At 35.9% G+C, this 26,980-nt stretch overlaps 2 protein-coding genes across 3 annotated transcripts; both read left to right on the top strand.

The window, feature by feature from the left end:
- The first annotated feature begins 4,296 nt into the window (after positions 1-4,296).
- On the top strand, positions 4,297-11,857 carry LOC141623937 (replication factor C subunit 2-like). The gene is made up of 12 exons (XM_074440098.1): positions 4,297-4,487; positions 4,587-4,665; positions 4,762-4,841; positions 4,925-5,044; positions 5,134-5,203; positions 5,283-5,356; positions 5,610-5,730; positions 5,828-5,890; positions 7,589-7,648; positions 8,850-8,975; positions 9,054-9,137; positions 11,525-11,857. Exons 1-12 carry the CDS (start codon positions 4,444-4,446, stop codon positions 11,606-11,608), a joined length of 1,005 nt encoding a protein of 334 aa, XP_074296199.1. The 5' UTR covers positions 4,297-4,443; the 3' UTR covers positions 11,609-11,857.
- A 10,140-nt stretch (positions 11,858-21,997) lies between these two features.
- On the top strand, positions 21,998-25,839 carry LOC141623936 (glutathione S-transferase L3-like). Of its 2 annotated transcripts, none has more exons than XM_074440097.1 (9): positions 21,998-22,226; positions 22,324-22,398; positions 22,478-22,538; positions 22,630-22,716; positions 24,212-24,310; positions 24,397-24,502; positions 24,601-24,677; positions 24,974-25,049; positions 25,448-25,839. In XM_074440097.1, the coding sequence occupies exons 1-8, from the start codon at positions 22,060-22,062 to the stop codon at positions 25,007-25,009; spliced, it is 708 nt and encodes a 235-aa protein (XP_074296198.1). In that variant the 5' UTR covers positions 21,998-22,059; the 3' UTR covers positions 25,010-25,049; positions 25,448-25,839. The 2 variants fall into 2 exon arrangements, with proteins under 2 accessions (XP_074296198.1, XP_074296197.1); XM_074440096.1 differs by having other exon boundaries at positions 24,942-25,049.
- The last annotated feature ends 1,141 nt before the right edge of the window (positions 25,840-26,980 follow it).

The raw sequence follows: 26,980 nt of genomic DNA, 5'->3' as shown, positions 1-26,980 counted from the left end.
TTTTCGAAAATGTCGTCTTAAGACAACTCGGTTTTGTGACTCATGTAACTCGTTTTTCCTCCTTTTACTTGAAGATCCGAGAGCAGCTCGTACTTATGGACGTTTTCGCTCGGAAATTCGAGGAGCTAAGGTAACGGTGATAGGTTACTCGACAAATGTCGAAATTTCCGTCTTATAGGTCGTTTTGTATGTTCTTTTTCTGATAAAGATTGGTTCTTTACTTGTCTCATGTGTGTGGTAAACTTCCTTCTCATATTAGTGTCTGAAATGGGTTGGTTTGAGACGGTGGTAATGGAGGTCGTGTGAAGCTGTTTTTAAGGACGGGTGCGTGGGGTGATGAGGCAGGTGTTAGCTCCGATTTTGGGGTTGATGTGCAGGTTGTTGGCAGCTGCGTATTGACATTTGGGTGGGCTGTTTTGGGCTGTCAAGGGTGGTTAAGGTGGTTATGGCTGAGTCGGATGTTTTGGGTGATACTAAGGTAGTTAATATAGGTAGTATGATTAGTATGTATGTATAATATTCGTCTTAATCATGTCTTGGTGTAGTCTGTGTTGCGGGTCTAGTAGCTTGCTCGTGGCTCTGTTTTGGGCAGGGAATGGTGGTGGTTTGACATGGCGGTCGGGTTATAATTAGGGTCGTCCACGGACTGTTTTTAGGCTATACATGGCGATCTTGCTTAGGTAGTCGTAGGAGCTAGTCGGAGGTTGTATTGGTGGCTGTTTGGGGGCGCTGAGTGGTGTCGTGTGGTCTGGGCAGAGGCTGCCTAGCCTGGTCTGGCAGTGGCCTGCTGTTGGCCTGGTCGTGGCCAGCTGTAGCCTGACAGCAGCCTAGTAGTAGCTTGCAGTGGCCTGGCCGTGGCCTAGGCAGTGGCCTAGCCAGTCACGGGTTTGAGGCCGCGTGTAGTTGGTTGTGAGGCCGAGTTTGAGGCTGCCATAATAGCTTTTGAGTTGTGTTTATAAATTGTTGGGCGCTAATTTGGTTTATGTAAAATATTATTAATTTCCGTCTCGTGTTTTATACAAGTAATCCGTTAAATATCGTTCTTTCACATGTTTATTTTGTTAGGACTCATTTGGTTTGGTTTGTTGGGCTTACTATGATGAGCTTGATAGATTCTTCCTAATTTAATTGTTGGGCTCTACATGATTATATGTTTGGATTTTACATGAGTAATATGTTGAGTCTAACATATCTTGTTTGTCGGGCTTAATGTGATTCAATTGTTGGACTCCTTATAATTTGTTTATTGGACTCATAAACGAGTCACTCGAGTTGGTCACATTTTATTCCGTAAATTATTCTTTATCTCTTGTTATATTTTATTTAACCGGCATGTTAAAATATAAAGTGGAATATTTATCAATATAATACAAGTATGAGATATTTATTATAAGTACTTGTAAGAGTCATATTCTTGATAATGTCTTGTATTATTTTGTTGTGAGAGTCTTGGTCCTATCGGATACTAGGGGTGAGCTATAAGCCCTCTAGTTGCGATATGATCGTCGGGATTGATGTTCCCATCTGTACATATGGTGAGATGCAAGCCATAAGTATGAATGTGACATTAGTGATCCCGTGTCATATGACATTCTATCGTGTTTATATTTACATTATCATTCTTACTCTTATTGTGACTCAAGTGTGACGTTTTACATTGTGTGACGACTTGACATTCCTTATTTACCCCTTTCGGACCTTTGGTTACGAGTGTGTGCCATGTTTCCGGATTGGGTTATCTTTCCTCTTTCGGACCTTTGGTTACGGGTGTGTGCCATGTTTCCGAATTAGGATATCCTTCCGCCTTTCTTCGGACCTTTGGTTACGGGTGTGTGCCATGTTTCCGATTAGAGGTTACTCGACCTTTAGTTACGAGTGTGTGCCATGTTTTGAGTCTTGGATACGATTGGTATATCGTATGTCGAATCGGGTGACGTGCATCCTGAGAGTCTGGATCCAGGTTTAGACTAGGACCGTATTATGATCGTCGTCCTACCAGGAGGTTGGAGTCTAGGATGTAGTCTGGTGTGTGGTATCTCGGACATGCTTTAAAGGTAGCCTCTGAGTCGGAAACTCCGTCTACACTTTGTGTCGGTCTTACACTTGTGAGTCGTGTCAATATGAGTTGATTGACTTGATTATTCTATTTCCTTGATTGCGTGTTTATTCTAATGTATCATGCCTATTCCATTAAGAAAGTATTATGCCTATCTCATCATGATTATCAATTATATTCTCTTGTTCTTTATTGTTCATATATGATGCATGATTAATATGTTTAATTAAGTGGTTGTTTACTTGCATTTCGACATATTGTGGCTGGGAGAACCTTGAGTTACTCCTCACTGACTGTGGCGTTCATGTTTACATGAATGACAGGTGGTCTTACGTGGGGAAGACGTGTGGGCTAGCGAGAACTAAACCCTTGGACCTTAGTCTGCTAGTTTAGGAACCCCTTATTTATTTATTCGTGGGATATCTTTTCCCCGCTTTCTAGACTTGCGTTGTAATAACCTAAGTTGGCCTATTGTTGTATTTGTTTCTTTTCGTTTTTGGCACCCGCGTGTTATTATTTATCTAGTAATAAAAAGTTTTTAAAATATCATAAAATTCCGATTTAATTTATTAGTTATATTTTCCGCTTTATCGCGGGGTGTCACAAAGCCCCTCGCTGTTGATTTGCTAAACTGGCTGGTGCATTGCATACGTATGGGTTTTGTCACTCTTACTCTGATTATTCTCTTTTTACCTATTCTCGTAACGAGGTACGTTTGCATGTCCTAATTTATGTAGACGATCTTGTTATTGCGGGTAATGACTCTGCTGCAATCTCTGCCTTTAAAGAATATTTGCTTCGTTGTTTTCATATGAAAGACTTGGGTACGTTAAAGTATTTTCTCGGCCTCGAGGTTGCCCGTAGTGCCGAGAGAATTTTTCTAAATCAGCAAAAATACACTATTACTATTGTGACCGAAACGGGACTCTTGGGTGCTAAGCCCGCTACCACACCCATGGAAGTTAATCATCAACTTAGTACCGATCAAGGTCCTTTGATTGTTGAACCAGAACGCTATCGTCGTTTAGTTGGTCGTTTAGTTTATCTGGCCGTCATGCGTCCGGATTTGTCTTTTGCTGTCCATATTTTGTCTCAGTTTCTTCATCAGCCTCGCGAGGCCCACATGGACGGAGGCCGCTTTACATGTTGTCCGTTATCTCAAAGGGAGTCCGGGTCAAGGAGTTTTGTTACGCTCTGACATTGATCTTATGGTGTCTGGGTGGTGTGACTCCGATTGGGGTACTTGTCCTTTGACTCGCCGTTCTATGACGGGTTGGTTTGTGTTTCTTGGGAGTTCTCCCGTCTCCTGGAAAACCAAAAAGCAACATACTGTTTCGCTTTCCTCCGCTGAAGCTGGATATTGATCCATGGCTGTTGTTGTATATGAGTTGAAATGGCTCAAAGGCCTCCTTGCAAGTCTTGATGTTCCTTTCTCCTCTCCTATGCGCTTATTTAGCGATAGTCAGTCGGCTTTGCACCTTGCTCAAAATCCGGTTTTTCACGAACGAACAAAACACATTGAGATTGATTGTCACTTTGTCCGGGATGCCATTATAGAGGGTCTCATCCAACCGTCTCATGTTACTACCAACGAGCAATTAGCTGACATTTTCACGAAGCCTTTGGGTGCAAGTCAATTTCATTATCTCTTTCACAAGCTGGACATTTTTTTATCTCCATGCTCAAGCTTGAGAGAGGGGGGGTGTAATTATTAGGCGTATATTACGCATATCATTATATTATTAGCATATATTCTTGTGATATCGTAATCTTTGCATATCGTATCACTTTGATACGGTCTTCCTAAATTATAGGTTCTATTGTACTATATAAGTGATTGCTTGCTAATGAGAATGTCAAGGCTTTTGATTCCAATACCGTAACAGTGTCGCGTTGGACTTACGATAACGTCATGGTAGTGTCGTGTGTCACATATGACTCACCAGTGGCTTTCACATGAAACTCATCATATGACTTTCCAGTGGCTTTCACACGAAACTCATCATCCATTCTCCCAGGCGGTGTTTCCTAGGTCGGAAATTCGGGAATGCTACGACTCAATTCTTGCTTAGCCTTGAATACGAGTGATAAGAATTATGTAGAAAAATTCTACGTCCTCCGAAATAAAATTATAAAATCAGAGGATGAAATAAATAAGGGTAGAATTGAAAAGTTAATGTCAAATTCGGACGACACTACCTAAAATACGGGCGACAAAAAGCAACTCCCTTTTTATAAAGGCAAGAGTATGTCTAGAATCCGAAAAAGCAAGTGTACACGGTAGAAAAAAAGGAAAAAAGCGAGTGTCTGATACACAGTGTAGAAAAAGAGAGACGGGAAAAAAAGCTAGGCAATTGCAGTGCAGAAAAAAATATAAAGAGACGAAAATGGCGCCACTGCCGCAGAGCTCTCAACAATGGGTGGAGAAATAGTATGAATATATATTTATATTTATATTTGTATTTTGATATGTCTGAAATTGGTTAGAATTGAATTGATAATAATCCGCAAGTTGCAATTGAAATGACAGCCGACCAAAGCAAGTGAAGGATGTAGCCCATCAAGATGAAGTCATTAGAGTCCTCACCAACACCCTTGAGACTTCTAATGTATGTATTCTTCATCTTCATCTTCAATTTCATTTATTCATATTCATTTTTTACTACTTTTTATGCAAAACCCTAATTTTGAATGAATGCTGTTAGTGTCCGCACATGCTGTTTTACGGTCCGCCCGGTACCGGAAAAACTACCACTGCCCTTGCCATTGCTCATCAGCTTTATGGGTCGGTATTTTTCTTTTACTGCCCAAAATTGCAAACAAAGAGTATATATATAAATAGGGTTTACATTACTGTTGTTTTTACAGACCAGAACTCTATAAGTCTAGGGTACTCGAGCTTAATGCTAGTGATGACCGTGGCATTAATGTGGTTCGTACAAAAATCAAAGATTTTGCTGCTGTAGCTGTAGGTGCCCAGCGATATGGGTATTTTGTTCTTCCTTCTCTCTTTTTTCCACTGGATTCACTCTTTTATTAAGGCATGTTCATCTCATTTCTTAGTACACATTTTTCAGAGGCTATCCTTGTCCACCTTTCAAAATCATAATCTTAGATGAGGCAGATTCAATGACTGAAGATGCTCAGGTGATCAATTTTTTGTCAATTTAATAATGTGAAAAGGGTGTAATAAGTTTACATGTTATAACCTGCATTCGTGTTGCAGAATGCCTTGCGTCGAACAATGGAAACTTACTCTAAGGTTACAAGATTCTTCTTCATTTGTAACTATATCAGCAGGTGGGTCATTTATTTGACATTTTTGGTGTAACAATAATAGTAGGACCAATACTGGATTGAAGGAGAACCTTGTTTATATAAAGGTAGTTGAAAAGGATTGTTGGGGTTTGTTCTATAAAAAAAAGTCGGTATGTAATATGTTATAACTGTAAAAGTGTAAAGGAGCACTTGTGAACTCCAGTTCTCTCATATAGTAGTTGTAGTCATGAATGAGAAGTGTTAATTATGTAGTGTTACCCTGATTTTTTTGCAGGATCATTGAACCATTGGCTTCAAGGTGTGCCAAATTTAGATTTAATCCTCTTCCTGAAGAAGTAATGAGAGGTCGTATTCTGCACATATGTAGTGAAGAAGGCCTCAATCTGGATCCACAGGTGTCGTATCTAATCTTTTGATACTATTGTGTCATCCCTAATACCGCCTTTGTCTTATTGACCAATACCTTATGAAACTGTATTGTGATTTATGAAGGCTCTTTTAACCTTAAGTTCCATTTCCCAAGGTGATCTTCGTCGGGCCATTACATATTTGCAGGTAACTTAAACTTCACCTGTTCTATAATTTGAGATACCTTGAACATCGAATGGTTACATTCTGCCATTACCTTGTATCAAATTCCTAGTTAGTCATTAAGCTGTACATATAATTGTGATAATGAGGATATGATTGATTCCTTAAACTCTAGTAAGGGTATTTTGAGTACCTCAAGGTTGATAAATTGGCTCACCAGATCATATTTCTAGTGTTTGATTTTTAGCTGTATGTCTAATTGTGATAATCTGGAGTAAAAGATTTGAACCTTTGCATGCCGGTACTAAAAGCCGATGCATTTGGCTCAACAGATCATATTGCTAGTTAGTGTTTGGATTTTTAGCTGTATGTCTGTCTAATTGTGATAATGAGAATTTAATTGATTACTTAAGTTCTTGAACTCTAGTAAGAATATCTTGGGAATCACAAATTGGATAGTAGAACAGATCAAATTCCTTGTTACGATTAGGATTTTGGGTTGTACATCTAACTGTGATAATGAGGATGTAATTGATTACTTCAGTGCTTATAACTCCAGTGGTAGCTTTTAGCTGATTACTTAGGTGCTTTAGCTCTTGTTGTTTTTGATCTTGTAGTGCTAGCTTTATACCTGCATTCGTAACTCTTACGAAAAAACAGTTTAATGGGGTGTTTGGTTGGCTCTCTTGGAATGGATTGGAATGGATTTGCTCCATTCCAATGTTTGGTTGGAGTCTTTTGGAATGGAGTTAGATACCCAATGGATTCTAACTCCATTCCAACCCCCTAGAATCCCATACCCAACTTCCCCCCTCGGTATCTAACTCCATTCCTCCCTTCTACAATTTTAGATGAACCAAACAAGTTTATAAAGGAATGGATTTAGAACCCCATACCATTATGGGTTCATATTCTAATCCATTCCATTCCATGCTATTGAACCAAACGCCCCCTAAGAGAATTCATTGCATGGAAGGATTGATATGCACAAGTTGATAATCTATATCGTGAAACATTCTTATATCTGTAGGGTAGAATGTAGATCAGAGTAAATTAGCATGACATTACTAAAACCTTCAACATTTACTGTCACTACTCCTAAAAGCAAAATTGAAGAGAGAAACATTCTTCTAATTCTAGGTCATGGCTTATGAATATGTTGCAAACCCTTGGTCATAACTCATAAGAGATAGAGAACAAAACGTCTTATCACTCTCAGTTTGGAAAAGAGGAGAGCAACCTTTTACAAGGTGCTTATCTGCACTAACAAGTAACAACTTTTGAGCAATCTCGTACACACGATAGGTAAAACTAATAGTAGAATATGTTAAGTAGAACTAAACAGCGAGTTTTGCTGTCCACTCAGAAGATTGTCTGTTCCATATTCCCTTTTTCTGTTGCGTCTTCTTTCTTACAGCAGAATCAGCCCAGCAAAACAAAGTTGAATAAACAAGAGTAGCCTGTGGATTCTGATTAATATTTTTTTTTTTCGGGTTCTAGATACTGATTGGAAGTTGGCATATCATGTTCTGAAAAATTCACGTCCATACTTTTGACCAACCTTAGTACATGATAGCTTGATGGTTTGTTTATCCATGACGGTTTGATGTTAACTCTGTTGACATTTTTCTGACTGTGTTTTCGTACTTAAGCGGTGTCCTTTGTCTGCTGTCCTTAGCAATCACTTTCATGACTGAAATTAATCGGTTGCTTCATGAACAGGGTGCTGCTCGCTTATATGGATCAACGATATCCTCCGAGGACCTAATTAGTGTCTCTGGGGTATGTTTGACAAAAGATGTTATTCCCTCTCCCTATCTACTTCGCTGCCCTATTCATGTTGTATTATATTCATATTCAAATGTTTGTTCACCTCCTGCATATGACCATCAAAGTGGTTCTATTCTTGCTACATTACTATGCCGTCTTCATAAAGGATTGTCACTTCATCTTCTTGTAACAGAAAATGTTAATTCCACAGAAACTCAAGTTAGGCATACTTTTTTCCATAGTTACCCTTTTGGCGTTTTTTGTTGTTGTAAGATCTTTAAGTGAAGAGTACTTTTGAAATTAAAAGAAGTGGAGTAGTCATCTGTCATCTTTTTGTTTGTTTGTTTTTCCCATTTCCCACTTACCCCTGGCTGACTTGCATTGTTGGGAAAGGGTGAGTTGTGGGAGTATCCCACATCTGTGAAATAAGAACAAATCGGTTTCAAGTTAAATACGTTAGCTGAGCTGGCTATCGGTTTTAGAATGGAGTTCATTGGGCTTGTAATTGATCTATCTCCCTCTGTAAATATGAGCTGTGACACTGACACCATGCTTGTGTATATTCATGTAACGCCCATTAAAGGAATCCAAGTTGTTGCGAATTTTTGGTGTATAATGTCTTGTAAAAAATACGATACTTCTGCTGAGATGATTGACATTTGAAAATATCATGTTATTTAATTCATATTTCCACGACTATACTACACGTTGATTTTGAAAAGAATAGTCGAACAGGCGCATTTGTAAATGATATATTTTTTTGAAATAAAAACAGCCATAAGAGCGATTGGATTACAAATATAGAAATCAACTTAATTTCACATCTCAATCTCAAGAAGTGAATAACTAAGGCATGCGTTGAATTTTCTGTAGTTACATTGCTCACTACGTTAAATCATTGACATCTTGATAGTCTGCTACCATGACTTTTTAACCGTTATCACATCTGCAACCGATACCTCATCTTTGTACGATGTGTGGCACTGCATCTCAACTCAATTATAATGGTTTTATAGGTAATATGTTCTCGTATTATGAGGTGTTGTCGAGTCACTGTACAGCGACCAATTCTGAGTTAAATCTCAAATTGAGCTGTTAATGTTCCCGCACTTTGACTTTGATCCAATTCCTCTATTTACCATTTTTAGGCATCATCTTTGTCATATCTTCGGTCCTTTTTCTTGGTACCAAATATGAGTTCCTTAATGGACAGGTTATCCCACCGGAGATTGTTCAGAGTCTGTTGGCAGCTTGCAAGAGTGGTAACTTTGACTTGGCTAACAATGAAGTTAATAATGTTATCTCTGAAGGTTACCCAGTGTCTCAGATAATCTCACAGGTCCCCTACATTTGAATTCCACTCTTCTTTACCTATCTGATACTAGACCACATTTAACTTCTCACTGTGACTTTGCAGTTATTTGATCTTATCGTGGGCGCTGAAGATTTGTTAGATGAGCAGAAGGCTAGGGTTTTCAAAAAGATGGGTGAAGCAGACAAGGTAAAATCTTTATGTTTGTCTAATGTTACGGTAGGCTGGATTTGATGTTTAGAGGTTAGGGCAATTGTGCAAAGCTTAGATTACCGACTAATTGCCTTCATAGGAAAATTTACACTTGTAATTCAGGTCATTTACCCTCTTCATTTCGGTCGATAACCCTCATTGCTCAATTTTCCGTTGCAGAGAAAAAAAAAGGGGGCGAATGGGGTTAGCTGACTCGTATAGAGGGAGTATTATTTAGAACAATTCTTTGAATCAATCAATACTATATATTAAATCCAGAAACCAAGGGACTTCAATATAATTAAAGAAAGTTATACAAATTAATTATACTATATAGTTTTAAATCACTAGCACCGTGTGATGGACCCGATTAAGGGATCTCAATGCAAATATTATAGAGAGTCGGTTAAAATTAAATTATATAGAAGTTTGGTAATTTTCCTAAACATAAGAGACTAAAACATGGTCAATTTCCTTAAAATAAAATAATTAATTAAGATGGTCAATTTTCTTAAAATAAAATAATTAATTAAGATGGTCAATTTCAAGGAGACTAAAAGAAAGAAGATATTGGTAATTTTCCTAAATATTAATAGAAGACTAGGAGATAGTCAATTTCCTTAAAATAAAATAACTAATTAGTATAAACATGCACACTTAATGGTATTAATTATGGGTCATGCTCATTCATGGACATGATTTACTCAATCATGTACATAAATGGCCATTATACCCCTTCCATTACCCCCCCCAAAAAATTTTCAATTTCCCTCTAATTTCACCCTCTCCTTTTGACGTCCTCTCTGCACATCTCAATAACCACCAACTTACCACCGTCCACCACCCCTCCACCGCACGTCACCCATACACCACCAACGTCTTACCTAGAACCGCCTCCTGCCACCGTCTCGTACCAGCAACCACTGCTTGCCGCCACCCTCCCTCACTCGCTGCCACAACAACCCACCTCCACAACTTTAAAACATTAAAAAAACCCACCCTATCCCTGCCACCATCATCCCGACCCCTGCACGCCTACCCCACCTCCTTCGACGACCTTCCCCACCTCGCCTACCCCAATTGTTTTGCACTCGCCCTTCACTCGAACACCGTAAAAAGTACGATTGTTGAATTTGGTACAATTTTGATCCATAAATAATTTTAAACCCTAATTTTTAAAATTGATACAATAATTTGATCATAAATAATTGAAAATGGAATTTGTAAGTGATCAATATGTGATTTGGAATGTAATTGTTGAATTTGGTATGATTTTGATTAATTTTTAAGAAGTATAGGAAAAAAGAGAACTTTTTTTTTTTTCTTAAGAAGGGCACATGATGGAAAAAATATGAAAAAATGTCTATGAATAAGTAAAACTTGTACATGAAAGAGCAATTACGTTAATTATTATCATCATAAAATTATATATTAAATTTAAAATATATGTAATTTTATTAAACTTTATAGTTTATTAGATGTATAGAGATGTTAATTATTTAACATACAAAAATATAATATAAGTAGGTTATAAATAATTCAAGTTAGATTCCATAATATATAATATTGCATAATTCTTTCGATTTGATTTAATGTATATATGTAATATATTTATATAAATATATAATCCTCTTAAAATTGCATGCCTAAGTAGTAAAAATAATTTTGTCAGGAAAGAAAAGAATTGTAATAACATTGGATATAGTTATATGATAGTAATCACTCATTTGAATAGTAAAAGTAACAATATTAACACCGAGATTAGTGAAAGTGGTAGAAACAACAACGGGAGTAGTGAAATAATCAATATCAATGCGGAAATAGTGAAAGTAACAATAATTACGGCGGGAGTAGTGAAATTATCAATATTAATGCGGCAATAGTGAAAGTAACAATAATTACGGCGGGAGTAGTGAAATTATCAATATTAATGCGGCAGTAGTGACAGTAACATTAATTACGGCGAGAGTAGTGAAAGTAACAATGATTACGTGCAAGTAGTGAAATGTTATTAGTATTGTTTCATTAATAAGAGTAAAATATTAATAACGGGAGTAGTGAATTTGTCTCAAAATTTATTTCATCGTAATTTTATGATATGTCATAGGAAAATATATTAATGATAAATTTATGGGTTATGCAACTTTAAGTAATTTTATTTAATGAAAACAAAATTAATGGTAAGTAGAGGTAGTCCGGGCGAAGCCGGGCACCAATACTAGTTAGAGATAATTCTAGGATCTGGTGCAAAACTTGTAATCAACAATGTCATACATGAACACAAGTTACACAACTGACTTTGTAGTTGGTATTTTAATTAAGTTGATGCACATTACAGAAGGAAGTTGAGGAAGTAGTAATCGTTCATGTTTGCCTGACTGCAGTGTCTGGTAGATGGAGCTGATGAATATTTGCAGCTGTTGGATGTGGCTAGTAACACGATGCGAGCTCTTTGTAACATGGCTTAAGAATTCAGCTTACTGGCCACCGTTGTGGAATTTAAAAGTTAGTGGTTTGGAGTTTAAAGGTTGATATTAAAATATGCACAAGTTTTGGACATTAATCCATGCTACTAGTACATCAAGAATTATGAAGTAGCTGTTGATGTAATTTCTGAGTTAATCTTCTTTCTAAGATTGATTGCTTTATAGGACATGGGTGTGCCGTGCATGACATTTTAGTTATTAACTAAATATTGGTGGCTTTAGTTTTGATTATTCTGTCTGATTAGCAAATAAAGAGGAAAGGACTAGAGGGGTGGACAAATAAATGGGATTCAGTTTGTTCTTCAGGCTAAATCAAAATCCCTTACTTAAAATAGATTTTGGAGCTACGTTGTATTTATTCTACTCCATTTTTTTTTTTGAAAGGTAAAAAGATTAGATTGATCATCTCGGACCGCACTAATCTATTCCATCCATTGGGATGAGCGAGCTAAGTTGTGGCTAACGACTTTCAAGCCATTTTGAAAGAGTTAGACAAAAATGTCCAAGAAATCTATCTCCTTTTATCTTTCCTTATCTAAGCATCTTGCCTCTCCTGGTTCCCTCCTAAAAAAAAGTGATCAAAGTCCTATGTTCCAAATTTGTTGCATTTGAGAGGATATTTATTTCTTAAAGGTAGTTTTTTTTTCGTGGGACTAGGAGCCTTCATGTCATAGCTTCTTTAGCTATGGTGTGGGCAATTCTATTAAGTTTTCTTGGACAATAGCTTATAGAAAAACAATGACAATGAACAAGTAAGAAATTAAAAGAACGTAAAACTGGCTTGATTTCCTGTTGCACTTCTAAATTCTCCTTAAGTTGATAAACAAGATTGAGGCAATCAGTAATGGCGTCAATGTGCCAGAATCCCAGATTAGTAGCATCCAAAACCGCATAATAAAGAGCAGAAGAGGAGTTTTCAGCCCAGAAATTGTTTTGGCCAGTATGGAAAATATGTCCATCAGAATCTTGAAAAAGCCAACCAGCAGAAGCTCGAAGATCAGATTTACAAGAAGCATCAGTACGGATATTGTGCGACTTAATAATTATTCTACCTTATTAATTAAGTCATTAGAGAAATTAGGTTGTTATTGAAGAGTCTATCACACTCGAAATACTCGAGTGGGGGGGGGGGGGGGGGTTGAATTGAGAGTTTTAAAACTTATACCCACTTTTTATTTTATATCAAGGTAATTAATTACTTAAAGTTTATTGATTAAACTTTAACTAATTAACTAAGTGATTATGAACGTAATGAAATGAACGAAAAGAAAAACTGCAAGGACACACGATATTTGAAGTGGTTCAGCTTCACACGTCGAAGCCTACGTCCACTATTCTCGATTAATAATTTTAGTACCTTTCTCCGGATTACAAAATTATCAACCCAACTCGTATAACTAACTCTAGTTATAATTCAATTGAATATCACTAGATATTCGGTTTTGACTATCTTAAGTTACTAAGAAAGTGCTTGATTGTTCTTCTAGTGTTCACAATATGAACGAGTAAGAAACAATATTTAAGCGCTATTATCCAATAACTTAATTTCAAAACTAATTGCAATAAAGAACAACACGACTTTTCAAAACAAATTTTCGATTGTAAAATAAGGGTTTTTTGTCAAAAACTACCTTATATTTAGGTGTATTTGTAAAAATACTACCTTATATTATTTTTTTTGTTTTCAACTACCTTTGTTTTCTTTATTTTTGGTCAATAACTACCTACGCTAAGAATCTAGACATATTTGGTCTATTTTCCGGCTTTTAACATATCTCACATGACTCTTTTATGTTTTAATCTTACTAAGGCCCAATTTTGGGAAGTCATAAAGTGTTTACGCTAAACTTTAGTAGATGTTTGTAGTTATTATTGAAATGAGAAATTCATTAATTTTGCTTATCTGAAGTTAAATTTTGGTTTGGACGCAGTTGATCATTGTTGTTTGATGTTAAGAAAGTCATGTGAGATAGGTTAATGTCACTAAATCGACCAAATCTCGCCATATTTTCAACGTAGGTAGTTTTTGACCAAAAAATGAGAAAACAAAGGTAGTCTAAAACGAGAAAAATAATATAAGGTAGTTTTTTTACAAATACCCCTAAATATAAGGTAGTTTTTGACAAAAAACCCGTAAAATAATGATAAACTTAATTTGTTTGCAAGGATATTTTAAAGCTCAAAGTTGAAAAGTAATTTGAAAAAATGAATAAGTGCTTGTATTTATAGTAGAGAGGAGATCTAGGTTTAGGAAGAAAATCCTAGATGTCGTGTGTGTGTCGTGAGAGGCAAGAAGGAGATTAGGTCAAATCTTCCTTAATCTTGGAAAGTAAGAAAGAATAAAAATAATATAAGGAGATAAGAAATCTCTAACAAATATTACTTTGATCTACTTTAATTCTTATCCAAGTAAGAAAAAGATCTTAATCCATTTATTTATTCTAATAATATCTTAGTAAAAGATATGAATAAATATAAGGAGATAAAATATCTTTAGCAAATATTTTATCTAAGATCTTTTCCTAATCCCTATGTAGCCGTGGATCTCGTGTGGATTAAGGAATAAATAAGATCTATCTTTTTCCTATTTTAATCCAACAATATTTTAGGTAAAAGACATAAAATAAATATAAGGAGATAGAATATCTCTTACAAATATTTATTTAAGATCTTTACCATAAAGCCCTAGATACTATATAGATCACGTGTGAAGTATATAGTAAGTAGGAGATCCAATCTTATTATTTAACCTAATAATATCTTTATACAATGGAAAAGAATAAATCAAATAATATATGAAGATAAAATATCTTAACCAAATATTATTACTAAGATTTATTCCAAACCCTAACTTGCACAAAGAGTATTCGAATAAGGAGGAAAAACGGCTCATAGGCCGGCCACCCAAACCGAAAGCTAAGATATTAGGTTAGATAATTAGGGTTTAGATATGAATTAAAGGAAAACCCTAGATAGCATGACAACTCATAAGTTGTTTTACTAATCAATAGGATAATCTCAAACTCATTTGATCTAATCATGTCCCAAATCTCACTCTACTATAAACATACTTTTCTTTAAAGATTTTATGATTTAAGCTCTGAAAAATATATCTTAAAACATAAAAATCGTGTTCTTCATATTGCTACTCAAAGTTATAGTAGAATCACCTATAACTTTGAGTTCAACTGGTAAAGTTATAACTAAAACAGCTATAACATTACTTGTCAAAATTACTTCTAAAATTACCGTTATCGAACGATGACCTATACTAGCTAATCTTCCTGGAGATCTTCAGTAGTAGAATCATCTCTTTATCTTGATCATAAGCTCTTCATCTTGAGCTTGTTAAAGACTTGATCGAGCCTTTTGCTTGAGTGATCATCATCCTCGAAACTTGTTACAGTTACTATGACGCTTTAAGAATCTTCAATGTTATAGCTCAAGCTGCTATAACATCACTTGAACGATGCTTCACAAATCTTCAATGTTATAGCCAAAGTTGCTATAACTTTACTTGCTAAACTTGTAAACTGAAGTCAATCTATTAAAGGCTCAACAAACGATTACGAGCAAGAGTATATATAATACGAAGCACACACTCGTCATTATTAAAACTCAATCATATATCTATATGGTCCAACAGTTATAATTAGCGCTTCAAAGCCCGTAATCTCCATTTTTTTCCCTCGTCAGTTTCGTTTCATTTTCTATTAATGGTCTAGATTCTACTCCCGAACTATCTAAAAGTTGATTATTTGATGAGTTGGTGGATGAATAACGATTTAATATTGTTGTATACTTGTATTATAGGAAACAGAGAGGAAAAGAATGGAGAAGATTCTTAACTAAAAGCCAATACAGTATTATGCTTAAAAATAAATAAAAAGTAATCAAAATTTATTGGAAGATACGGAAATGCAAGGTTGGGCGAAAATGGCGAGTATGAAAATGAGGGTATGTTCTACAACATTAACCACCATGAATATATCTCCTAATTTTCTTCTTGTAGTTGTACCACCCAGATCGATTACCCGTATTTCTCTCATATTATGGATTTTTAAAAAGTTATTATTTTAAGGGTTTTTTTGTCAAACACAATCTTTAAAAAAACGTTTTTTCTAAACACCACTTGCTACCAACAACTACCACAAACAACACAACTACGACCTATCTTACACTCTCCTCTACCTACATATGTTAGGGATAAAAATTACACCTTTTATCACTTATGACGTGGCATGCGACGATTAGAGGAAAGCAATTGTGAGGGACTGATGACGTGGCACGTGGAGAGCCGTAGGATCAAAAGCAAACAAACACACTTTGAAAAATGATAAAACACACGTGCAAAAGATTGAGTCAAGCAACAAACCCCTATTCTTAAGGGAGTTGACCAGATATTTAGGAGCAGAAGCAGGAGGAAGTTCTATGACCCTGGATCTGACTCTGGGAGCTATATAAACACTAGAAGAGCAACGCAACAGGGGGCATTCAAACTCAAGCACATTCAACACATCAGTTCCCAATTTTCATCTACACTTAGCAACAATTCGCTAGCAAAATAAGTATTGTATTTCCTTACTTGCATAATTCCGTCTCGATTATAGTGCAAATTGGTGGGATTCCGGCTCCCCCTGCGGTTGTTCCCACATCGGGTTTTCCGCGTCACCAAAAATTTTCTCGTGCCACTCTCTTATTTCGTTGTCTATTCTCACGTTACATTCGTCGCATTCATTCCATTATCGGCCATAGATTAATCACTATCACTCACTAATCAAAATTAATAATCCGGTAAATTTTTACCAAAACAACATACAAAATTTCAGACCAAACAAAGCATCCTAACTCCATTTAAAGACCCACGAAAAACCCCATGACCACTCGCTTTACAGCTAGTCTCTCTGACCAGCCTTACTTTACACAGTAATAGACCCCACATAAGGCCACCTTTGACCATCGTGTTGATAACACCTGAAAAGCTTGTATTGCCACCTTTTCAACGAGTCCAAGTACACCTCAAACTGACCTTGCTTGCTATCTCAAACATCGACTCAAAGTTACCCCATTGCAAAATGTTGAGTCCTCCGGCCAAAATGTCGTATTTGACAAAAAATTTATTAAAGGTTGTGTTTTACAAACTTTTTTCGCAAAAGGTGGTATTTGGAAAAACTTTTTTTTAAAGGTTGTGTTTGACAAAAAACCCTTATTTTAATTTGGAATTTTATTTATTTCATTTTCTCATTTATACCCCTCTTTTTTAAAAATAAAATAAAATTTGTGAATAACCATAACTCTTAGCTACGAGATTAGAAAACGTTAATTTTTTTCCCAAACCAAAGATCTCGTAAAGACCGTAAATTTCGAAAAAATCATTGTATCTGGAACTTGTAACTACGAGTTATCATCAGTCGAAGTTTATTTCGTAAAAAACTTTTGATTGACCATAACTTTCGACTACGAGTTCAGAAAACATCGATTATTTTTCAAACCGAATATTTCATAAAGACGGTTAATTTGAAAGAAAAATTACCGTTTTTCGAAACTGTATTCAAGAGTTATGTCTAGTCAGGGATTTTTTTTTTTTAAAGAGGGGTATAAGTTGGAAAATCAAATAGAGAGAAAATATCTTTTAATTAAGAGAAAACTAGTGTAACACCCGTGAAAATTCACGGGATTGTTATTAAATTTTAAAAATCAGATCTATTTATTAAATTTTGAAAATGAGTATTACAATAATTTATGATTTTTTTGCTGTATTAACTATACATAACATCATAAATTAATTCTTTCGGCGGATTTTATTAGCTAAAATTCCAAACCAAATTAAATATCGGATTTTATTAGATATAATAGGCTCTCACCCTGACTTTTACTTTAACTTTAATTTATGATTTTTATTTCCATATTTAAATAGTTTGGTAAAACAATTTGGATAATAAATATCTAATCCAATATTTTGGTTTATACTCTCATTTTCACTTTAACTCCAAGCTCTCAAACATTGGTTTGTCGATTTATATTAGCTACTCCTTTATCTCATTAATTGGTTTATCTTTTTTTATTCTTTGGTTGAATAATTTAAATTAAAGGTAAAAAAACGAATAATACAGAGGGAGTATAATTCATTTTGTATCAAAGACCAAATTAACTTTAAAAAAATCGTGTGTGATATCAAGAAAAAAAATGACACTTGTGATAAGGATAAAAAAGAAAGAAAAGAAATTGCAACTTAGGTGAATATGAAAACGTAATTTCTTTTCTGTGTTGTTTTCAATTTTTCATTAGTGTATCAAGAATTCAAAATGATACTTGTGGTTAGGAGATCATAACTCATAAGTCATGTCTTTTGTCGAATTTCGCAGTTAAAAACTCCAAAATAAATCGGGTATCAGATTTTTAGTGGATAATATAGTATCTCACTTTCACTTTCATTTGATTGATTTTCGTTTTTTAAAAGTTCACATTCAAGTTTTAAATGGGTTAGTTAAAACGATTTGGATAGCGGATTTGTGATGTATGAGAATATTTTTCCCATAAAGTGACGTATCTCTTTATGTGGATTGTAAGAAGTAAATATACTCCGTATTAAAAATAGCTATAATTTTTAAATATTTTCGACACTGAAAACACAAAATAAATCACTTCGAGCTATTATTCCATTTGTCTCAATTACTTGCTTATCTTTTCTTTTTAGTTATTTGCGATAACTATTTGAATTAAAAGTAAACAAATGAATGATACGAAGATAGTATAGTATATATTAGTTTGTACCAAAGACACGTCTTAAAATCCGTATTCTTACATATCCTCGACTTAAGGTCCTAATATTATAGGAGTAATTTGATACCAAAGTATATCCACATAATTTCCGGCCAAATTTTTTTTCCGATTTAAATGTGTTTCAAATAATAATCTCGTATTACTCGTACAAACCTAACAAAATCATGTATGGTCAATGACTTAATATCGTGCATGTCAATATGTCAAAAAAATTTACACGTTTTGAAATCTTTGTGTAATTTGATGCTGTGTTTATTCATCGCCATAAACTACATCGATCTCCATCCCCATCTCCATCTCTTTAACCCTTTTACAACTACCAAACTCCTTTGACCACCTTCTTTTCTGACCAACCACCGACCGGCCTCACTGACGCGCTACCACCTTCGCCTCCTTCACGACTCCACCGACCGAACAAACACGCCTTTTCACATCACCATCATCATACTTTTTTTTCATTTTCATTATTATTTAGTATATTGTATATATTAATTTAAAGTAATGCATAAAAACAAACCCAGAAATTAACCCCTTCTCTTGATTTAAAAAGCCCAATTGTTTTGAAAGTGTCCCTTCTTATTAGAGACATACTTGGTTAGTTGGTTTTACGTTTCAATTCCCCTTTTTTGTCAACCAAATTTTCAATTTTTTCCCCTAATTTTTTTTTGTGCTAATGTCTAATTTTGTGTGTTAATATTTGTAATAAGTATGGATATTTTGTTAACTTTTCTGTCATTAAAGAACAAAGGAGAAAATGGTGGTGATGGACTGATGGCTTTGCCCATCAATATTAAAAATGGAGGAAAAATCAAAATGGAAAAGAAGGTAAAATGTGATAAAATAAGTGCTTGTATTGGGAAAGAAAGTAATATGTGATTCTGAAAATGTTTGTATTTTGTTTATTTTATTTCTTAAATTTTCAAATGGTTCATGAATCGGTGATATGGGGTCGCCGGTTTTAGTGTGTTGGTGGTTTACGTGGCGGTTGCGCAGTGGTTAAGGTTGTGTTCTGGTGGCTGTGAAGGGAGAGTTATGGTGGTTGTGAATTGTGACGGAGGCTTTTGGACTGATGGTGTAAGGTAAAGTGTGTTGTGGACTGTGGTCGGTGAAAGAGTAATGTATACTGAAAGTGTATAGGGAATTGGACTGGAAAAATGAGGAATAGACTATTATGCCCCTTAATTTTCTATTGTGTGTTTGAAATGGAGAGTTAATGTACTATTTTATCCAATTAATGAGAGAGCTTGGAATACATTTTTCTAAAATCACATTGTGCCACATCAGCTTTTTAGGTGTGTTCTTTAATATACTCCCTTCGTACCAGACCAAAGGTAATACTTAGGGGGCGTTTGGTTGGGAGTATTTAGGAAAGGGAAAGAGAAACAAATTGGTTGATAACCTTTGTTGTTGTTTGTTTGACCAAAACAATCATTCCCTTACCCCTTCCTTACCCTCAAACTCCTTTAGATCCTTACCCCTCACCCCCCCCCCCAAGGTATGCCTTACCCTTTCCCCCTTCAACTCATCTCTTCACTGACCATCCACCACCCATAGCTACTACCACCAAACCTAACCACGACCACCATGTGAGGGCTGACACATGTCGTCATGCCACCTAGTCTCCGGCAACATCGCCACCGCAGTTCCGAACACCCTCTGCGCCACCCCAACTAACCACCAACCTAACTCCTAACATTCATCATCACTGCCCAATCGCTTGCGTCGACGACCTCATCCCTGAATTGCGCCGACGACCTCTCGCCATTAATGTAACCATCACCACAAACACCCTTAAAAACCTCCTCCAACATCGCAAATGTCACCACCCACCCTCAAATATTCCAGATTTGTTGCTTTTGGGGGCCGGGAAGGAGACTTCCGGTGTCAGGGAAGGGTTTTATGGATTTTTTGGTGGTGTTTATAGTTGTGTCGGGAGGAGTTTCGCATGGAGAAGGGGCGGACAGCGAGAAAAGGTTGTGAATTGGAAGTTGCCGCCGGCGAGGAGTGGTTGTCGCCGGCACCGGTGACATTTTTTGGTCGGTGGTGGAGGATAGTATTGATAGAAATTGGTGTTTGTTGGTTGTGACTATGGTGATAGTACAAATGGGTTAAATAACTGATTCCTTTTCATATTTGTTATCAAACATGAAGTTAAATCTGGGGCTATCCAATTCTTTTCCCTCCTTTACTCTTTCTTGATTTCATTTTCTTTCCCTTTCTCGAACCAAACGCCCCCTTACTATAAACGGACGTACCACACCAAATGTAACATTCCTTATTTGGCCCACAACATTACCAAGTTATCCTTATACCCATTTGATATTTACACAAAATGTCATTACATACCCCCACCTACCAACCCACAATTAAACCCACAATTACATACCCCACCTATTTTTTCCCTCTTTACCCTTACTTTTTCCACTTTTTCTTAAATACTCCAATTTTCCCTACGTTACCTTTGGTGTGGTACGGAGGGAGTATATAATAAATGTTGATTAGAAATTTTTAAAAATTACTTTTTAAAAATTACAGCCTTATATAATTTTTTTTGAAAATTACATCCATAATATTACTTCTGATCGTAAATTACAATCAAAACATTAACTCCGGCGGGAAATTGACGTCAATTTGAATTTTTGTGACCTAAATTCATTTTTTAAAACCAAAATACCCTTACTTTCAACCTAACCCCTTATTGTTCATCCCAAAATCAGATTTCACAACTCATACGTCTCTCTAATTCTCTATTTTTTCAACAACACCGAATCTCATTGAAGACGGGCGATATCCGTCACAAGCTTGTGACGGATACCGTTTCCTCTCACAAAATGTCCATTGAGAGGTGAGTGAGAAGCACATGGGTGGTGCCCCACCTTGTCCCCTCCTCCTTTTTGTGAGAGGTCACAAGCTTGTGACGGGATTAGCCCATCACAAGCAAGACTAGCTGTTTCAACAATATCACCTAATCTAATTCACACCTTTTATTCAAATTCTACCCTAATCAATTTAATTGAATTCTAATACTATTATTTCCATTATCTTTTAAAATTAATTAGTGTACTTCATCATCAATTATCCCCAAATTAAAAATAATTAGGGTTTATCATAAATTTTCCCCAAACTAGTTTTAGACATAAACCCCAAAATTCGATTCAATTAATTGAAAAATAACAAATTGGGGGACAATACCAAATTTGCAGCAACACTACCAACAACAACAAATTGAAGATAAATGGGGATAAATCACAGTAGAAATTAGGGAAAGATTTGAGGAAATTTTTTAGAAAATAGGGGTGAAGAAGATGAGGGGTTTGGGGTGAAATGAGAGAGGTAAATAATTGGTAAAGTGAAAAGATCTGGATAAGTAGATAAACAAATAGGCAAGGGTATATTAGTCATTTTTTGACAAAATTATGGGAAACGTTGTCGTGGTGTAATTTTCAAAGAAAAGTGATATTATGAATGTAATTTTAAAAAAAAATTATACAAAATTGTAATTTTAAAAAATGGTTTTTATAAGGTTGTAATAAACAATTTTCTCTTTAATTAAAAATAAAAAAAAAAGTCCGAATTGTTTGTGTGGATGGTAGTCGTGGATAATATGATATGCAACTATGCGAGTGTGCAGTTTATGCAGGTGAGTGAAAATGGCGAGTATGAAAATGAGGGTATGTTGTACAACATCAACTGCCATGATATCTCCTATTTTTCCTCTTGTAGTTGTACCAGTACCACCCAAATCGATTACTCGTATTTCTCTTCCTCTTAAATACAATCACCTAACTAGGCTTAAAATCCGTGCTTCATTTTGTGGGTATTTCCTTATTATTATTCCCTTTTCATTTCATTCCAGTATTACAATAAAATGTTTGTTTTGTTACTGAAATACTCCATTACTACTCCGTATTTAGGAAAGGAAAAGAGGTTCTGCCCACAGCTCTTGATTCTACTTCTGACCCACCTCCAATTTTTGATGGCACATCAAGGTATAGGTACCCTTTAATTATTATTATTACTATTATAAATTTGAATGCGAGTATTTGTGACAACACAAATTGGTTTCAGGGTGTACATTTCTTACACTTGCCCATATGCTCAAAGAGTATGGATCACCCGCAATTGTAAGGTCAGTCAGTCGGTCAACCGAATCCGAATCCGAATCCGAAATATTCATTTATTATGCTCATATCATTTACTAGTACATTTCTGTAAAACAGGGATTACAAGATAACATCAAGTTGGTCCCAATTGATTTAAAAAACAGGCCTGCTTGGTACAAACACAAAGTTTACCCGCCAAACAAGGTCTGTATAAGAGTATTCCCTTTTTTTATTTGATTTGATCAAAGGAAGATTGTTTGCGGCGTCACATATCTGTCTCAAATAGTACCATACCATATTCGTCACAAAAATTATTAAATGTTGACGCATTTATAGAATTTGATTTGAGGAAAATGTCTCGAGAATTGCATTAATCAGTTCTTATTTGGCTGTAAAATAAGGCCTATGTGATGATGCATCAGTTACAATTTAGCATGAGCCAAGTGTCTGACACACTGAGTCGACTGCTACACCAAAGTGTTTTGCTTGTTTGGGTGAAAAATCGGGATGTACAGAAGCTGAACACAACTGTTGTTACGCTGGAGGTGGTAGTCATGGGAAAGGGTAGCTAGGTAGTCGGGAATGAAGCGTGGTCGAGGCATGTTTCAACATCACGTTAGGATGACAGTATATCTGAAATGTGTTAACGACTTCCAAATCACATACGCAGGATCTACTTTACTAGAGTTTCAAAGACTATGGACAGAAATAAGCCACACCTTTCTAATCGTTTTTTTGCCAAAGGATGACACATCTTCTACCGAGGCCTATATTGCAGTTGTGAAGTGTGTGTGTGTGTGTGTGTGTGTGTGTGTGTGTGTGTTTGGTCTTTTTCACTCGTTTGTTTCTCTGACGGGTAATTCTTGGATAGAGATAGCTCTCAGCATTAATCATCTCATTCATGTAGTTAATATTGGTTTTATTTCCCGACAATCATCCAGTTTGGTTACACATTATCTAGCTAACAGTTAAACTAATGAGGGACTAAGCGCTTAGGGTGTGTTTGGATGGAGGGTTTTGGAGGGAAAGGGAAGGGAAGGATACAAAATTCCTTAATTGGATAACAAAAAGGGTAGCAGGGAAATGGAGGGGGAGGGATTTGGAGGGATCCATTTTCCTTCCTCCAAGGCAAACCAAAATCCCTCCATATAGGAAAGACTTGGAGGCAAATTGTATCCAAATAAGTGAAATAACTATATCCAAATTGTATCCAAGTAACTATATCAGGACACGGTGTTTTCTGCTTTCACAAAGGCTGGTGCATAGACTAATCCTGGAAATATAAAAATCACTAATCTTATCATTATTCATAAGACTCTAAAGTTCAGATGGTAGAATTATTTAATTCATTCGTGACATGGAAATTGTTGCTCCATACTTTATGAATCACCAACATGTGAACGCAAAGTGAAGACTCGAGCCTTACTTACATGGTACCCCCACTCCCCATAGAGAGTTAATATATTTCATTTTAGAATGCCCAAGTCAATAGTTAATTTTTCCTTTTTACTCATATTTTGTGTTTTGGAGAATGAATGTGGGACTTTCTAGCTTACCTGCATGTGTTTATGTAAGAACGATCCCATAAGGAAGTGTAAACTATCTGTATGGATAAAGGGAGTTTCATTTAAGCTGTTGATGGTTCAAGAAGTACTGTTTTAGATTGTCTTCCTTGTTTGTAATTCGATTAATCCTACAGGTTCCAGCATTAGAGCATAACAATGAAGTCAGAGGAGAGAGTCTCGATTTAATTAAGTTCATCGACAGAAATTTTGAAGGCCCATCTTTACTGCCAGATGTAAGGTTTTACAAACATACATATACTCTAGCATGGTCAGCAATGACACATCGGTTGATAATTTAACTCCTGGCTTCATTATACAGGTTCCTGCCAAACAGGTGTTTGCAGATGTCCTATTCTCCTTTACAGACTCTTTCCACAAAAATGTCACTGCTTCATTCAAAGCCGAAGGAATGAATGCAGAAACCCGTATGTTCAAGCCTCTATATTTGAATTTCATTGATTTTAAATTATTATTTTTGTATTCCCCTCTTAACGATCCTCTACTATTTGTATTTTTGTATTAGATGGTGCCTTTGATTACATTGAAGATGCTCTATCCATGTTTGACGACGGTCCCTTTCTCCTGGGTCAGTTCAGTCTGGTAAGGAACAGATGTTCGATTTTCCGCTTAGACATATGATTTTTATGTATTAGGTTTTGCCCTGCAGGTTTGACAGTCCTCTCCCATCCCTCGTAGGCCTTGGTTGGATGGAAGAAAGGGTAAGGGAGGGGAAGGGACTACGTAATTTTCATTGTCGTTTTAACGAGTGTATTGGAGGAAAGGGAGATGTCCATTTTCTCCCCTCCAACTTAGTTCAAAATCCTTGATAAGAAAAATATTTAGTTGATTTTCTTGGCATATCAGGTTGATATCGCTTATGTCCCATTTTTTGAAAGATATCATCCCTTCTTGCTGGAGGTGAAGAAATATGATCTCACAGCTGGAAGACCTAAGCTTGCAGCGTGGATTCAGGTACATGATTTACTCTACACTTGTACTGCTATTCCATTCTAAAAGAACATGGACATGAAAATTTGTGACAAGTTAGCATAATCTAGCACATTGAAACGTTTGTGTCGGATATTTGCGCTTATTGAGATTAAATTATTTTTGTTTCTCCGTACCCATATCCTTAATATAAGACATACTCCCTCCGTTTACCTTTGAATAAAATATCCCTTACAAAGAATATAAACAGTATGTTTGAGACGGAGGGAGTAGTAAATAGAACCATGCTTGGAGGAAATATGGCATTCAATACACAGTACGGTAATATTTACCTAAATGAATTACGGTATTCACATCTTGATAAATATGGTTGTTAAGGATGTGTGGTGCTCCTGGTATAACATCTTGCATTATTGTTGCAGGAAATGGACAAAATTGAGGGTTATAGACAAACGCGAAGTGATCCAAAATTGCTTATTGAAGGTTACAAGAAACGCTTCTTCGTAACAACTTGATCGTCTTAGGTTAAGGGTTGAGCAAACATATACGATTCTTGTTTTTCATACGGGTACGAATGGTATAGAGTTAAATTATACCGTACAAATTTTCATACACTAGTTGAAAAGCACGAGATATCGAACGTTATTTCTTTGCTGTTGTTTATACTGTAGTTATTTAAGCTACTAAATGGTCAAAATATTGACAATTTTATTTTATTTATATATAATTAAGCATACATAAAACATATATGGGATATATTGTACAATTATTGTATCCCTTATACCTTATTAACATTATAGATTTGATACAGCGATATTTTTAGATTCTCAGTTGTCAGCTGAAATTGAAAGAAGTTCAAGTTCAGGTGCTAGTATTTTATTTAAGCATACATAAAACATATATGGGATATATTTCCAAGATGCCTCATCAAAGTTGATTTGAAAAAGGCTTATGACTCAGTGAACTGGCAATTTCTCAGTCAAATGCTTGATGCTCTGCTCTTTCCTGCTCATTTCAAGAAACTTATTATGGAATGTGTGTCCAATGCTTCCTATTCTCTTGTTCTTAATGGTAACATCTTTGGATTTTTTCATGGGAAGAAGGGCCTCAGGCAGGGAGACCCCCTATCCCTTTTATTGTTCACCATAGCTATGGAATACCTCACTAGGATCCTTAACTTTACAACTGATGTTCTGCCTTTTAAACATCACTCTCTCTGTAGGAGGTTAAAGCTATCTCACCTGATGTTTGCAGACGATCTCTTATTGTTCTCAAAAGGAGACTATAATTCTGTGATGCTACTGTTAAGGTCCTTTGCCTCATTTTCTAGTGCTTCTGGTTTGGAGATGAATAATGCTAAGTCTAACATATATTTCAATGGGGTGCATAATTCAATCAAGCAGAAACTCATTGCTAGTTCAGGATGTGTTGAGGGCCAGATTCCTATTGCTGCTGGTAAATTGGGGAAAAAGGAGTGTAAGATACTGGTGGAGAAGATTATTGATAGAATCAGAATGCTTGGTGCCAGGAAGATTTCCTATGCTGGTAGACTCATTCTTGTTAAGTCTGTTCTTACCTCTCTTTTTACTTATTGGGCTAATATCTTTCTGATTCCTAAAGGGATTTTGAAACAAATTGATAATATTTGTCGTAATTACTTATGGGATGGCACTAGTAACTATATGAGGGTGCCCCTTGTTGGTTGGGATCACATTTGTACCCCTAAGAGTGAAGGTGGTCTAGGCATCAGGAATAGCTTTCACTGGAATATGGCCACTATTGGGAAGTTAGTGTGGTGGATTTATAGCAAGCCGGATAGTTTATGGGTAAAGTGGGTGCATTAAATTTATATAAAAGGCACCTCCTGGTCTGACCATATTCCTAAAAGCCATATGAGTGGCAACTGGAAGGCAATATGTAAGACCAAGGACACGTTTATGAATGGCTACTCACAG

Source organism: Silene latifolia, chromosome X (genome assembly GCF_048544455.1).
Source record: "Silene latifolia isolate original U9 population chromosome X, ASM4854445v1, whole genome shotgun sequence".
In the NCBI taxonomy this organism is placed as follows: domain Eukaryota; kingdom Viridiplantae; phylum Streptophyta; class Magnoliopsida; order Caryophyllales; family Caryophyllaceae; genus Silene; species Silene latifolia.
The sequence above is the reverse complement of the archived record's forward strand: the minus strand, read 5'-3'. Positions and strand labels throughout refer to the sequence as shown.